General features: G+C 38.0%; 1 protein-coding gene across 2 annotated transcripts in view; it reads right to left on the bottom strand.

The window, feature by feature from the left end:
- Positions 1-16,114, bottom strand: part of LOC109833293 (glycerol-3-phosphate acyltransferase 3-like) — a 21,414-nt gene extending 5,300 nt beyond the window's left edge. For both annotated transcript variants that reach the window (XM_020400900.1, XM_020400901.1), the window contains exons 1-3: positions 15,862-16,114; positions 15,673-15,730; positions 14,835-14,953 (exon numbers count right to left, since the gene is read on the bottom strand). In XM_020400900.1, the coding sequence (XP_020256489.1) occupies positions 14,835-14,953; positions 15,673-15,730; positions 15,862-15,977 (293 nt within the window). In that variant the 5' untranslated portion in view covers positions 15,978-16,114. The remainder of the gene's footprint in view (positions 1-14,834; positions 14,954-15,672; positions 15,731-15,861) is intronic.

Here is a 16,950-nt window from a genome sequence, read left to right on the forward strand (position 1 = left end):
CACTCTATATATCTGCAAGGAATAAACACCACTGAAAGGCCTCGAGAAAAACATCAATCTAGCTCATTGATGAATCATTTCTAGAAGCTTAGTATAATGGAACAGTAATTGCTATATTCATAAGAAAAGATGTTTCTTCTATTGGATATCAGATGCAAACCTAGAGGGGGTGACTAGGTTTACTAGCATTCTAGAACATAGAATATGCAGCGAAAAAATAGAAAAATAAAAGTGAACAACCAAACCAACCCGGAACACGCGAGATTTATAGTGGTTTAAATAATAACCCTATGTTCACTCTTCCTTTTCATGAAGGGGCTTCCTCACTATACCAAGAGTTCTCCTAAATCACAACCCGATTCAATAGGTTTATAAAACTGCACCTTAAAATCTACCTGAAACAGTCGTCTAGCCTATACCTAGCCCTAACTAGTATTAACCCTCAATTATAGACGGCTTGAGTACGCCGTAAAAACAAGTTTGAAATAAATAACCAAAAATAGTTTAAGCACAAAATCAGAAAGATTCTACAGCCCTTTCGAATAAACAAACCGTCCTTCAAAAGATTGAAGCGAAGCTTAATGAAAAAACAATATAAATGTTGAGTCTAAGGGCAATCATCTTGCTAAAATGATCCAAAGATGTTGAGCACAACAAGAAAGAGTTTGCTGAGGCTCTGGGGGATCAAATCTCTAATCCAAACTTCTTCCCACAAACCCTAGAAATTCTCTTTTCAAGTTCTCTCAAAAGCTCTCCCTTTTTAATCTGTCTCTTTCAATCTTATATAACCTCTAATTAATCAGGAAAGAGATCCAAGTCATTGTGAAAGTTGAAGATGAAAGGGATCAATAAACTGTTGTCATCAACTCTTTAAATCTGCCAAAAACCATCGTCACCGTCGATGGTTCCACACGATCATTAGTAGGTCCATAACCAATCGATTGATGCCTATAAATCATCGATCGATGGTTTGATTTCATGTTTTTTTAAATTTGCAATTGGTCACCGTACATCATCGATGAGATGAGGACCATCGATGGGTCATTGTAGATCATCGGTGGTTTGAAATCAACTTTCTGGATTTTTGTAATAAGTTCTAGTACACCACCGATGGGTACTCTTGACCATCGATGGTTTTAAGGCTAAAATCAGCGTAAATGTTCATTTTCGTGATGTTTCGCCTCATAACATTCTTATACCTATTTTCACTTGTCCTATATCATCTCAATTAAATATTAGCACCAAATAAGAATTTATTATTACTCAAACAAGAGCTATTATACGAACTACGCCCTAATAATCTCTCCTTGTTGGTAACAACAAACTTGAAATTTGAAATACCGAAATATAGGCATATTTAAGATATATAAATAGCAATTATAAGTACAAATATACTTTCATGTAAAAAGAAGAGAGATGCAATACTCCCCTACATTCATGCATTTATGAAAAGTGTAAACACGTACATGTATAATACCAACTCCCCCTAAAACAATGCATCGTGTGTCAAAAAAATTCAAAGCAAACTGAAACATAAAACCACTTGAAAAACACTTAGTTTGAAAAAACTCCACTCATGTAAAGAAAATTCAAGCCAAATCTTCTCCCCTTTTATTATTAACAAAAGATGAAAAACACACTAATAGCTATACTTTATACTTGAACATTCCAAATAAAAATCATCCAAAAGTGTAAGGAATAAAAATACACACCAGTTCACACAGAAATTTACAAAAAAATAGCACAAATGATTAAAATCCAATCACAAAACACATGAATACGGGAGAAATTATATCAAACATCACACACAAAATGATTAAATATCACTGTAAAGTATATGAAACAAATAGTAAAAAAAATTATACTAGTTCATTTGACAAATTCAGATATATCAAAGAGAATATTGAGCAATAATAAAACTTGAACTAACTCAATCTTAGAAACTAAAGGCTAAAGTCATCTCAACCGTATAGAATTTAGGAGGAAGAACAATAGTGTTTGGTCAGCGATTCACATTATCTCTAAATATAAAAATGATCAGTACAAGATGGTGACCCTTGAGATTTGCACAAATACTCAAGTGTGGGTTTTTTACGATCTTTTAGCAAATACACTCAATTTTCCGTGGATTTCTTTAAAAGTGTGGATGTTTGATCATCTTTTAACGAATACACTCTTTTGTTTGACATATTTGTTAGCATAAATGCACATTTTTGCATATAAAGAATAAATGTGTGCGTTATTCAAGTCAAATAACAAGCTCAAAAACTCTTGATGTATTCTCAAAATATCTCATAAACCGAATATGAAAACTTTTTGGGAAAAATGTGCCCAGACTAAGGTTTTAAATGTCGGATGTCGGGTTCATGTCGGATGACTGAAATTCATGTCGGATAGCGGAAATCGGGGATATATCGGGGGACATTGACTAAATATCGGATTGTCATATCGGGTAGTGCGAATATGTATAATATCATGTCCTAAATGTAATCTAAGCATTCATAAATTCAATATAAGCATACTTTATAAATTCTATAAACTAAACATATAAAAAGTACATAATATATGGATTTGGGTTCATAAATTCTTTCTATCGGGTTCATAAGAAACCCTTAAACATGAGAACGGGTCAAACGGGTTTGGGAATTATCACTAAACCCAAATCCGATAACAAAAAACAGACCTTAAAAAAAAGTACCATATCGGTCGATTTTTCAAAGCTAAAAAATAGGCCGATATGCCCGATATGACCCTCGTATTTCCGATTTGGCCCTGCAAACCGACATACGAGTTGAAAACGTCCATGTCGTGTCGGTCAAGCCCTCAAACCGATATGTCGACCGACATGTCGGACATGTCGGCCGACATTTAAAACCTTGGTCCATACCCTAAAAACAGAAACTGCATGTGCTGTAGCCCCTCTTAGTTTTCCCCATGTGATTCAGCCCTTTGAAGTGTGACACTTTGTACTGCAACCCTTTTTTAGCAATTATTACAAGCCAACTAAGCTAAAATCCTCAAAATAACATTATCCCCTCTCTTCAATCCCTCAAACCCAGATCTCTCATCCCCTCTCTCTCTCTCCCCTCTCTCTAAAACCAAGGGCTTTCTCAAGCTCGTCGCCCTGGCCCTCGCCCTCCTCGCCATCGCCGTCGCCGCCTCCGCCCAGGCCCCTAAGCCTCGCCCTCGAGTTTGTCGCAACGGACCTGTTATGTTTGCTGGATATGAGAGGAAAATCATGGAGTTTAATTAAGTATTCAGTTCATTTGTTTCTTATGTGTGACTAGCCTTGTGTCAGAAAAACAAGGGCTCACGAAAGTCTCGTGATTTACATAAATCAAAATTATATTTTTATATTGAGGCTCGTAGACGTAATGGCGGATTTTGAAGTCAAAGAAGAAAGTGAATGACATGGCTAGTTTTGACTTCAATTCTAACGAGATTTTTAATGTCTTCTATGTTTTTTTACTTGTGACTCTCCTCTGTTGATGAACCAACAACACCCTTAATTTCTTTTCTTTTTTTTTCCAATCGGGAAAAATAACCGTGTCTTGATCTTATAGCCGAAATCTTAGTTCTTGAGCTCTTGGGCTCTCAAGTTAGTTCTAACTTACCCCATGTTAATTCTAACCCGTCCCATGTTAGTTCTAGCTCGTCCCATGTTAGTTCTAACTAGTTGGGACAAGTTAGAACTAATAATATTCAAAGCGATATAACGAGAGGTAGAAAATAAGCTCAAGTGAAAGGAAGATACCGTGTGATAGACAATATAAAGGGCTACACACCGAAGAAGACGGTGGTGAAAACGACGACCGGAGATGGCCAGAAAACACGCGCGAAGTCGGCACAGCGCTGCTGTTTTCTGCTCGTTGCTGCCATCGAGCGATGTTTCGGACGCTACCGATAGAGATAGATGAGTTAGAGCGTGATACAAATTGGAAGTGATAGGCAACATATAGGGCTAGTCACCAAAGAAGAAATCGGCGAAAACGGATATTGGAGGTGATCGGAAAGTGCGTGCGAAGTCGGCACAAAACTGTAGTTTTTTGCAGTGCAATCTCTCGCCGTTCGGGTTTGTTCTTTGCTGTTCGGAGCTTTTCGCCGCTGTCCGGGCTTGCCGGAGGTGGGAGGAGGTTGCCGGGGTCGTCGGGGTATCTCGATGGGCTCCGTCGGATGTGGGAGGAGCTTTTCTAATTTACCCCATGTTAGTTCTAACCCGTCCCATGTTAGTTCTAGTCCGCTCTATGTTAGTTCTAACTAGTTTTAGCTCTAATTCATCTTAGTTTCAGGCTCTTGAACTCTCAAGTTAATTTTAACTTGCTTCATGTTAATTTTAACCTGCCACATCTTAGTTCTAACACGTCCAATGTTAGTTCTAGCTAGTTGGGGTAAGTTAGAACTAATAATATTCGAAGCGATATAACGAGAATTAGAAAATGAGCCCATGTGAAAAAAGATACCGTGTGATAGACAATATAAAGGGCTACACACTGGCGATAACGGTGGTGAAAACGGAGACCGGAGGTGACCGAAAAACTCGCGCGAAGTCGGCATGGCGCTGCTGCCGTCGAGCGATGTTTCGGACGTTACCGAGAGAGATAGAAAATGAGTTAGAACGTGATACAAATTGGAGGTGATAGGCAACATGTAGGGCTACTCACTAAAGAAGAAATCGATAGAAATAAAGATTGGAGGTGATCGGAAAGTGCGTGCGAAGTCGACACAAAACTACAGTTTTCTGCAGTGCAATTTCTCGCCGTTCGGGTTTGTTCTTCGCTGTTCGGAGCTTTTCGCCGCTATCTGAGCTTGTCGGAGGTGGGAGGAGGTTACCGGGGTCGTCGAGGTGTCTCGGTGGACTCCGACGGAGGTGGGAGGAGCTTTTTTTCGTTCCCAAACGCCTAGAACTAAGATGAATTAGAGCTAGAACTAACATGGAACGGACTAGAACTAACATGGGACGGGTTAGAACTAACATGAGGCAAGTTAGAACTAACTTGAGAGCCCAAGAGCCTAGAACTAAGATAAATTAGAGCTAGAACTAACATGGGACGGACTAGAACTAATATGGCATAAGTTAAAACTAACATGGTATAAGTTAGAACTAAAATGACACAAACTGATCATTTACTATCTGATGTCGTTCGAATTTGGAAAATCTCAAAAGATCAAAGTTGTAGGTCTCTTTAACGGCTTTCTAGCAAGTCTTAAATCACCTCATTCCGAGTTCGGACGGAGAAATTACAACGAAAACAATAATGTAAACTAACATGGCACAAACTGTATGTAAGATCTGAAAAAATCTAAAAGACCAAAGTAGTAAATCTCTTCAACAGATTTCCAACAAATCTTAAATCACCTCATTCCGACTTCGGATGGAGAAATTATAACGAAAACAACAATGTAAACTAACATGGTGTAGATTAGAACTAACATAACAGGGGCTAGGACTAACATAACATAAGTTAGAACTAACATGGCATAAGTTAGAACTAACATGACACAAACATGTCATTTACTATCTGATGCCGTTCGAATCTGGAAAAGCTCAAAAGATCAAAATTATAGGTCTTTTCAACGACTTTCTAACAAATCTTAAATCACCTCATTCCGAGTTCTAACATAGAAATTACAACGAAAACAATAATGTAAACTAACATGGCACAAACTGTATGTAAGATCTGAAAAAGTCTAAAGACCAAAGTTGTAGGTCTCTTCAACAGCTTTTCAACAAATCTTAAATCACCTCATTCCAACTTCGGACGGAGAAATTACAACGGAAATAACAATGTAAACTAACATGGTGTAGATTAGAACTAACATAACAGGGGCAAGGACTAACATGGCACAAACTGGTCATTTACTATCTGATTCCGTTCGAATCTGAAAAAGTTCAAAAGACCAAAGTTATAGGTCTCTTCAACGGCTTTCCAACAAGCCTTAAATCACCTCATTTCGAGTTCGGACGGAGAAATTACAGCGAAAACAACAATGTAAATTACGGTTTTCCAACAAGTCTTAAATCACCTCATTCCGAGTTCGGACGGCAAGCCCGGACAGCGGAGAAAAGCTCCGAACAGTGAAGAACAAACCCTTCTAATTTACCCCATGTTAGTTCTAACCCGTCCCATGTTAGTTCTAGTCCGCTCTATGTTAGTTCTAACTAGTTTTAGCTCTAATTCATCTTAGTTTCAGGCTCTTGAACTCTCAAGTTAATTTTAACTTGCTTCATGTTAATTTTAACCTGCCACATCTTAGTTCTAACACGTCCAATGTTAGTTCTAGCTAGTTGGGGTAAGTTAGAACTAATAATATTCGAAGCGATATAACGAGAATTAGAAAATGAGCCCATGTGAAAAAAGATACCGTGTGATAGACAATATAAAGGGCTACACACTGGCGATAACGGTGGTGAAAACGGAGACCGGAGGTGACCGAAAAACTCGCGCGAAGTCGGCATGGCGCTGCTGCCGTCGAGCGATGTTTCGGACGTTACCGAGAGAGATAGAAAATGAGTTAGAACGTGATACAAATTGGAGGTGATAGGCAACATGTAGGGCTACTCACTAAAGAAGAAATCGATAGAAATAAAGATTGGAGGTGATCGGAAAGTGCGTGCGAAGTCGACACAAAACTACAGTTTTCTGCAGTGCAATTTCTCGCCGTTCGGGTTTGTTCTTCGCTGTTCGGAGCTTTTCGCCGCTATCTGAGCTTGTCGGAGGTGGGAGGAGGTTACCGGGGTCGTCGAGGTGTCTCGGTGGACTCCGACGGAGGTGGGAGGAGCTTTTTTTCGTTCCCAAACGCCTAGAACTAAGATGAATTAGAGCTAGAACTAACATGGAACGGACTAGAACTAACATGGGACGGGTTAGAACTAACATGAGGCAAGTTAGAACTAACTTGAGAGCCCAAGAGCCTAGAACTAAGATAAATTAGAGCTAGAACTAACATGGGACGGACTAGAACTAATATGGCATAAGTTAAAACTAACATGGTATAAGTTAGAACTAAAATGACACAAACTGATCATTTACTATCTGATGTCGTTCGAATTTGGAAAATCTCAAAAGATCAAAGTTGTAGGTCTCTTTAACGGCTTTCTAGCAAGTCTTAAATCACCTCATTCCGAGTTCGGACGGAGAAATTACAACGAAAACAATAATGTAAACTAACATGGCACAAACTGTATGTAAGATCTGAAAAAATCTAAAAGACCAAAGTAGTAAATCTCTTCAACAGATTTCCAACAAATCTTAAATCACCTCATTCCGACTTCGGATGGAGAAATTATAACGAAAACAACAATGTAAACTAACATGGTGTAGATTAGAACTAACATAACAGGGGCTAGGACTAACATAACATAAGTTAGAACTAACATGGCATAAGTTAGAACTAACATGACACAAACATGTCATTTACTATCTGATGCCGTTCGAATCTGGAAAAGCTCAAAAGATCAAAATTATAGGTCTTTTCAACGACTTTCTAACAAATCTTAAATCACCTCATTCCGAGTTCTAACATAGAAATTACAACGAAAACAATAATGTAAACTAACATGGCACAAACTGTATGTAAGATCTGAAAAAGTCTAAAGACCAAAGTTGTAGGTCTCTTCAACAGCTTTTCAACAAATCTTAAATCACCTCATTCCAACTTCGGACGGAGAAATTACAACGGAAATAACAATGTAAACTAACATGGTGTAGATTAGAACTAACATAACAGGGGCAAGGACTAACATGGCACAAACTGGTCATTTACTATCTGATTCCGTTCGAATCTGAAAAAGTTCAAAAGACCAAAGTTATAGGTCTCTTCAACGGCTTTCCAACAAGCCTTAAATCACCTCATTTCGAGTTCGGACGGAGAAATTACAGCGAAAACAACAATGTAAATTACGGTTTTCCAACAAGTCTTAAATCACCTCATTCCGAGTTCGGACGGCAAGCCCGGACAGCGGAGAAAAGCTCCGAACAGTGAAGAACAAACCCGAACGGCAAGAAATTACACTGCAGAAAACTATAGTTTTGTGCCGACTTCGCACACACTTTCTGATCACCTCCAATCTCTGTTTTCGCCTATTTCTTTTTTGGTGAGTAGCCCTACATGTTGCCTATCACCTCCAATTTGTATCACACTCTAACTCATTCTCTATCTCTCTCGATAACGTCCGAAACATCGCTCGACTGCAGCATCGAGCAGAAAACAGCAACGCCGTGCCGACTTCGCGCGCGTTTTTCGGTCACCTCCAATCTCTATTTTTACCACCGTCTTCGCTGGTATGTAGCCCTTTATATTGTCTATCACACGGTGTCTTCCTTTCACTTGAGCTCATTTTCTAACTCTCATTATATCGCTTCGAATATTGTTAGTTCTAACTTGCCCCAACTAGCTAGAACTAACATGGAACGGGCTAGAACTAAGATGGGACGGATTAGAACTAACATAGGGCAAGTTAGAACTAACATGGGGCAAGTTAGAACTAACTTGAGAGCCCAAGAGCTTAGAACTAAGATGAATTAGAACTAAAACTAGCTAGAACTAATATGGAGTGGGCTAAAACTAACATGGGACGGGTTAGAACTAACATTGGGCAAATTAGAACTAACTTGAGAGTCCAAGAGCCTAAAACTAACTTGAGAAAAGCTACTCCCACCTCCGACGGAGCCTACCGAGACACCCCGACGACCTCGGAAACCTCCTCCCACCTCCGGCAAGCCCGGACAGCGGCGAAAAGCTCCAAACAGCGAAGAACAAACCCGAACGGCGAGAGATAGCACTGCAGAAAACTGCAGTTTTGTGCCGACTTCGCACGCACTTTTCGATCACCTCCAATCTCCGTTTTCACCGATTTTTTCTTTGGTGAGTAACCCTACATGTTACCTATCACCTCTAATTTGTATCACGCTCTAACTCATTCTCTATCTCTCTCGGTAACGTCCGAAACATCGCTCGACGACAGCAACGAGCAGAAAACAGCAGCGTCGTGCCGACTTCGCGCGCGTTTTCCAACCACCTCCGGTCTCCGTTTTCACCACCGTCTTTGTCGTTGTGTAGCCTTTTATATTGTCTATCACACGATATCTTCTTTTTACTTGGGCTTATTTACCTCTCGTTATATCGCTTCGAATATTGTTAGTTCTAACTTGCCCCAACTAGCTAGAACTAACATGGAACGAGCTAGAACTAACATGGGGCGGATTAGAAATAACATGGGGTAAGTTAGAACTAACTTGAGAGCCTAAGAGCTCAAGAACTAAGATTTCGGATATAAGATCAAGACACGGTTAGTTTTCCCAATTAGAAAAAAAAAGAAATTGAGGGTGTTGTTGGTTCATTCAACAAGAGCACAAGTAAAAAAATAAAGAAGACATTAAAAGTCTCGTTAGAATTGAAGTCAAAATTAGCCATGTCATTCACTTTCTTCTTTGACTTCAAAACCCGCCATTACGTCCACGAGCCTCAACATAAAAATACAATTTTAATTTATGTAAATCACGAGACTTCCGTGAGCCCTTGCTTTTCTGACACAAGGCTAAGTCACACATGAGAAACAAATAAACTGAATACTTAATTAAACTCTATGATTTTCCTCTCATATCCAGCAACTATAACAGGCCCGTTGCGACAAAACTCGAGGGCGAGGCTTAGGGGTCTAGACGCAGGCGGCGACGACGATGGCGAGGAGGGTGAGGGCCAGGACGACGAGCTTGAGAAAACCCTTGGTTTTAGAGAGAGAAGAGAGAGAGAGGGGGGATGAGAGAGATGGGTTTAAGGGATTGAAGAGATGGGATAAAGTTATTTTAGGGATTTTAGCTTAGCTGACATGTAATAATTGCTAAAAAGAGACTACAGTACAAAGTGTCATACTTTAAGGGGTTGAATCACATGAGGGAAACTAAGAGGGGCTGCAGCATATGAAGTTTCTGTTTTGGGGGCTTGGACACATTTTTCCCAAACTTTTTACCACTATTTCACAATACAAATAATGACAAGTATAAAAATAGGTGTGTGAAAAAAAGGCATGTCCAAAGTTTTTTTATGTTTCAAAGAAAAGGAAAAGGAAAGAAAGAGAAATTTGTGTCTTGTTTTTTATATGGAAAAAATTAAAAGAAAAAATATAAAAAACAATCCTAAAAAGAAATTAAGAAAAATTAAATTATGTACTTACAACAGGAAAGGTAAGCATGCAAATATATGACACTAAATTATCTAACAATCAGAATGCAGATAAAGAGGTAGTATAATCAAAGCAGTTCAAGCATCACCAAAAGAATATATACATGTCCAGAATAAAAAATTTTAAAAAAGAAGAAAAAGAAATTGACCTTTAGAAACCAATCTCTCATCTAGCTCAATCCTTAGCATCATCTTTCAATATATATTCATCATGATCTCCTCTATTAGCACCATGAGGATATGAAGCTCCAACAGCGATGAGCTGCTGTGATGTAGTCACCATACGCCGATGATCGTCCTATAGATGGATCAGATCGATGAAGAGTTCCTATGACATATTGTAGCGATGCATCATAGTAGGTGCTGCGATGTCAACTTCATCCTCATCTGTGCTATACTCTCTCCCAGAGATTGCAGCGCCAACAGAGTAACATTGGCACCAGAAGAACTAGAGATCTCTTTGCAATAGGCTAGGATCCAGATGATTGCCTAGTAGTAGACTCCCCTTCCTCACAGGCTCATTTGAAAGTACAGCTCTCCCCTTATCAAATTGGTCAAAATCAAGAGAGCAAATTCTTTGATCCTAGCAAATCCATGTAATCAACTACGAATAAATCAACTGATTCTTCTACTTGGCCCTCTTCTCAACAACCTCCCTAGCAGTAGACGCAACTATAGACATCCAAACAAATATGACATATGTTAGATCAAAAGATTGACCACTAGCTATCCAATATATTATAATAACGTCCTAAATACTAAGTGCAGTATATGTTGCACTTGGATATAAGTCAAAATTAAGAAAGAAGTTGAGAATGATATACTCAAGTTTCAGATATCCTGAGTTGAAGACCTCCAAATGAATCTTCTCGCAGAGAAAGTTTACTATCTGATTTTAGTCCTTAGAACCGACTACAATATCCATAGAGTAAGCAAAAGGATCCTAGGAACTTCTCTGTGGGTTGGGACATTAAGGACCTTTTGGATGTATTCTGCACTCAACTTAATGGTCTTCCCTTGCACCTTGGTGACTGCACTATTGGATCCATGCACCTAAACATAATTCATGTAGAACTCACGCGCAAAAGTGATATTTGCTCTCTCGGCACTCCTCTTCATCATTTGGCTCAATCCAACTCTTTCGAGGAGTTCCACGAAGTTGGCATATTTCTGAAACGTTGAGAGTATCAACTCCCCGCTCATAGATAATGAAGAGCTCTCGATATCGCTTTTGGATCTCCCTTAAAGAAAGTTGTCCTCCACAGATCCTCGTGTGAAGCGATTCTCTTAATGATTCAAACTCGAATTGATCACACAAATGAGATAAACCTCACAAGCAATAAATCACAACAAAAGCTTAAATATACTCGGAGAAATCAAAAAATTTAAGAGAGGAATAGGTAAAAGAGTGAAAAAGGTTAAAAAAATAAAACTTACCTCTCATTTTACCACTACCAATCGATGGTCAATCGTCGATGGTTGGGTTTGACCATCGATGGTTACCAAAAAAAATTATTTATATAAGAAAAGAAAGGGAAATTTTGAAAAAATGAAAAATAAAAAATGATACAAATGAGTGTAGAAAGAAGGGTAAGTTTTTTTTTCCTTTTTCACCCCTTTTACTGATTCCTCTCTCAAAGATTTTGATTTCGCTGAATATCTTTAAGTTTTGGTTATGATCTATTGCTTGTGAACGGTTTATCATCTCATTTGTGTGATCAATTCGAGTTTGAATCATCATTAAGAGAATAGTTTCACACAAGAGAACCTGTGGAGAACGACTTTCTTTGAGGAAGATCCAAAAACAATAGGAGAAGATCTTCATTATCTATCAGCGGGGAGTCGATACTCTCAATTTACAGGAATATGCCAACATTATGGAACTCTTCGAAAGAGCTGGATTGAGCCTGATGATAAAGGGTGCTGAGAGAGCAAATATCATTTTCGTGCGCGAGTTCTACATGAATTATGCTCGGGAGTATAGATCCAATGTTGCGGTCGCTAAGAGGTTGTCAGGATCCTTTTGCTTACTCTACAGATATTATAGTCAGTTCTAAGGACTACAATAAGATGGTAGAGTTTCTATACGTGAAGATTCATATCAGGGTCTTCAACTCGGAATATCTGAAACATTAGTATATCATTCTCAACATCTTTCTTAATTTGACTTATATCCTAGTGCAGTATACACTGCACTTAGTATTTGGGATGTTATTATTTATTATATTATACCGAATAGCTAATGGCCAGTCTTTTAATCTAGCACAGGTCATGTATGTTTGGGTATCCATAGTTACATCTACTGTTAGGGATGTTACTGAGAGAAGGTTAAGTAGAAAACTCAGTTGGTTTATCCGTATCTAATTACAGGGATTTGCTAGGATGAGAGGATTCCCTCTCTTGATTTTGACCAGTTTGAGAAAGGGATAGCTATACTTTCGGATGAGACTGTTGGGAAGAGTATAGTTGTGAGGAAGGGGGAGTCTATTGCTAGGTAATCATGTGGATTCATGCTCTTGAACATAATTCATGTAGAACTCGCGCACGAAAGTGATATTTGCTCTCACAACACCCTTGATCATTAAGCTCAATCTAGCTTTTTTAAGGAGTTTCACGATGTTGGCATGCTCTTGCAAATTGCGAATACCGACTCTTTGATCATAGATAATGAAAAGCTCTGATACCGCTTGTTGGATCTGAGATGCAAACCTAGAGCGGTGCATAGATTTGTTACTGTTTTTCGCTAAAACACAGAATATGCGGTGAAAAAAATAGAAAAATAAAAGCGAACAACCAAACAAAAAACGAACTAAAGAACACGCCAGATTTTTATAGTGGTTCAGATGACAATCATATGTCTACTCTTCCTACTCATGAAAGGGCTCTCATTACGCCAAGAGTTGTCATGAATCACAACCCGATTCAGTAAGCTTACAAAGACTGCACCATCAAATCTATATGAAACTAATCATCTAATCTAACTCTCCATAATGAGTAACACCTAGCCCTAGCAATCCTCAATTATCACTGGCTTGAGTACGTCGTAAAAAACAAGTTTAAAACAAACAACTAAAAATAGTTGAAGCACATAATCATAAAGATCTCATAGCCCTTTTGAATAAACAAGTCGTCATTTAAAAGATTGAAGCGAAGCTCGATGAAGAACAATGTAGATATTGCATCCAAGAGCAACTCCTCTCGCTAAGATGATCTGAATATGCTGAGCGCGGCGAGAAAGAGTTTGTTGAAGCTCTAGGGGTTCGAATATCCAATACAAACTTCTTCTCACAAACCCTAGAAATTCTCTCTTAAAGTTCTCTCAAAATCTCTCCCTTTTTAATCTATCTCTTTCAATCTTATATAGCCTCTAATTAATCAGGAAAGAGATATCCAAATCATGGTTAAAGTTGGAGATGAAAGGAATCTCTTTAAATCTACCAAAAATCGTCGTCACCATCAATGGTTTCTCACGACCATCGATGTGTCCTAAGCACCATCTATGGGTGCCTATAAATCATCAACGGTTTGATTTCATGTTTCTCTAAATCTGTAATTGGCCACTGTACACCACCAATGAGATGATGACCATCGATGGGTCACTACTGACCATTGATGGTTCAAAATTAACTTTCTACATTTCTGCAATTGATTAATGTACACCATCGATGAACATTGACCACCCATGGGTCCTTGACTATCGATGGTTCTAAAGCCAACTTCAGTGCAAATGCTGATTTTCGTGTCGTTTTGTGACCTTCGTATACCTAATTTTACATGTACCATATCATCTTAAACAAATATTAATATCAAATGAGAGTTTGATACTACTCAAACAAAATCTATTGTACGGACTACGTCCTAACATCTTCACAAAGACACTGATCGCAAGGTTATTAATGCTTTTAGCCATGTTATGAAACCACAGCATGTATGCTGTAGGAAATACTATGACTATAACTTAAATTAACAAAACAAAATCCATAAGAAATCTCGAAAAGGTCCCATAATCCAGAAGGAAATAGAAAATATTTATTTTCCTAAGAATAAACTAGTTACAAACATCAAGTAGCACTTTCGGAAAATGTCCAAGTCACCTTTCCATCATTTGCATCAAGTAACTTCTACAATTATTCTGTTTATGTAGCCCGCTATTCTTTTTTTTCCTTTTTTTGTCTTTAACCACAAGTGTCCCCAACCCATATTGGAGATGGGACTAATCATGTTCGGAGCTGGTGACTAACCCTCTCAACAAGTGCTGCTTCCAGCTTTCGAACTCTTGCCAACAGGCAAGAGCTCGCCTGGGGACCAGCTTGCCTATCACTGAGCTAACAACTTGTTGGTTATGTAACCTGCTATTCCAAAATAATTAATTTACCTACCAAAGTTCACATGCAACTCGACGTACTGAAATGCGTCAAGCAGGTATTTTTAGATATTGTCTAATTTTAGCAATTTATCATGGATGTGCTGAAATTTTTTATCATGGATGTGCTGAAAAAATCATGTCAAACAATGAAACAACTAAGCTTGGAACAAACTAATCAGAAATAATCACTAAAAGATGAAAATCTAGCCAAATTGCAATCTGTTACCAGGAATGTAGTTCTCTTCATATGTCCAGTAAAGTTGAACAATTTTACATAGTTAAATACCTTGTTGGAAAAAGAATTCCATATCTGACAACCACTCCCAAACACCACAAGGGAAACAGGTATATATTCCAATTCCAAGGTTCTGGAGGATTAGATTTAAAGCAGCGAGTAAAAGAATCCTGCACAAATAAATGAAAGCAATGACAGTTACAAAAAGATAATTTAGTAGCCCCCCAAAAAAATGAAACGATTGAGGTAGAAATTTGTTCTGAAAAATGAAACATTGAGCAACAAGCGTCCAAAATGTTTAAAATGGTATAAAGAGCAAAGAGAGTTCAAATTATAATACACAGTGATACTTCAGAGAGAGAACCTGTTATCTAAAAGATAATGCAAATAGAATCAGGGTACGTGATCATATAAAAGTATGGAACTTCCTTCAACCCTTGTATTTCTTCGTTTTATCCAAAAGACTAACAAATTTTCATGGATGCAAATAAAGTAATGCGTGTAGCGTACATACTGCATCTTGACAGCTAGAATATATTGCATCCTTTAGCAATATCTAGATATATAAATGCTATGGTTGAAAAAAAATACAAAACATCAGTACAATGCTGCATTTAGTCGGTTTAAAAGTTTGTAGACATAACATCACCAGTTAATTTAGTGCCAGTACCAACAACAGTAATGAAAATTGCATAAATTTAAGGATTAAATTAAACAAAAAATTTCGCTAAATTTGTCCAAACAATGTCAAGGATTCAGAATGTCAATAACTTAATACAGAAAAAAAAAGTAAAAAAAAAAGAAAGAAAGAAATTGCATGTCAACCCAAATCTAGAAATGAATAATAAAACAAGTCAGAGAGAGGGAGAAAAGGAGGGATTGAACTGACATCGATGATGGCGCCCGCTGCTTCCGCCAATGCAGGAGAAATATTGAGCAAATCCTTACTGAATAAAAACGCGATAACACCAAACAGAACCTTAGGGTTTTTTATGACGAACGAACTAAACTTCTAGCTGAAATCTCAAAAAAAAAAAAAGTTATTCAGGAAAACAGAAGAGAGAAGAGAGATCGGTACAGGTGAAGGCGCTTGGGGCTTTCACTGATTGATTCGGAGGGGAGGTACTCTTCGATGTTGGGGCGATCCAGATCGATATCTGAGGTCGACGACGACGAAGAATCCAGGCGAGCCATGAGGTTAATTTATTCGTATTTTATGAACCGGATCAAAAGGAGTGAAGAAGAACCGCAGAGGATAGCTGCTCCTCTATTTTCTCTCTTCGGACTCTACTCAATTTTATTTCATTTTGTTTTAGTCACTTCGCTAAAATTGAGTTAAAGTTGCGCATCTCCAAAGGGATTTTATCACGTGCGATGCCAGTGGGGGGTAGGCGGGGTGGGGATTTGGTCGGTGCTGGTAAGCGTGTCAGCCGTGCGGCAGACGCGATAGCAAGGGGAATTTGGTTGCATGACGTGGATATTTCCAATATCAGACTCGGCTTTCTATTTACGTAAGAAAAAAATATAATGATATTCAGACCATAAATCAAAGACGAACAACTAGTTCATGTTGAGAGGAAAGAGATGGAAAAAAATAGCATTAGTCTTTTTCATTATTTTGAGTGAAATGAGAAAGTTAAGAGTAAAAGCTCTTAAAAACTTGCATGGATATGAGCTCTTATCCATCTTTTTTTTTAATCTTTTTTTATCTACTATTTTTTATCTGAGATTCGTACTAACATGTAAAAAAACATCCGAAACACTTCAATACATAAATCCCAACCACACTGTTGAAATGCAGCTCAACATCTCATAGCAGAATCAATGAATAAAAAAATGGTCAATGAAAGGTCCTCTTCACTCCCTTTTACAAGAGCTTTACTAAGATAGTAAATAGATGACAATATGTTCATCCCTTAATTTTTTCTCTCCTTGAACGGATGTTCTTCTAATGATTTATATCATTATTGAATTTTTTTTTTTTTTAACGAGAGATGGTATACTAAAGAAAACGTGGTCAAATGTCTTAAGCTCAGGTGCTTATTTCAGTCACCGCATCTGAATTTGCTATAAATAGATGCACTAATGAACAAAATATTATATTTTTCATAATGTATAAAACTCGTATGGACCCATAAATCTCCATTCATATCTTAAGTGTCTGCCA

This window comes from Asparagus officinalis, chromosome 3 (assembly GCF_001876935.1).
Source record: "Asparagus officinalis chromosome 3, Aspof.V1, whole genome shotgun sequence".
In the NCBI taxonomy this organism is placed as follows: Eukaryota; Viridiplantae; Streptophyta; class Magnoliopsida; order Asparagales; family Asparagaceae; genus Asparagus; species Asparagus officinalis.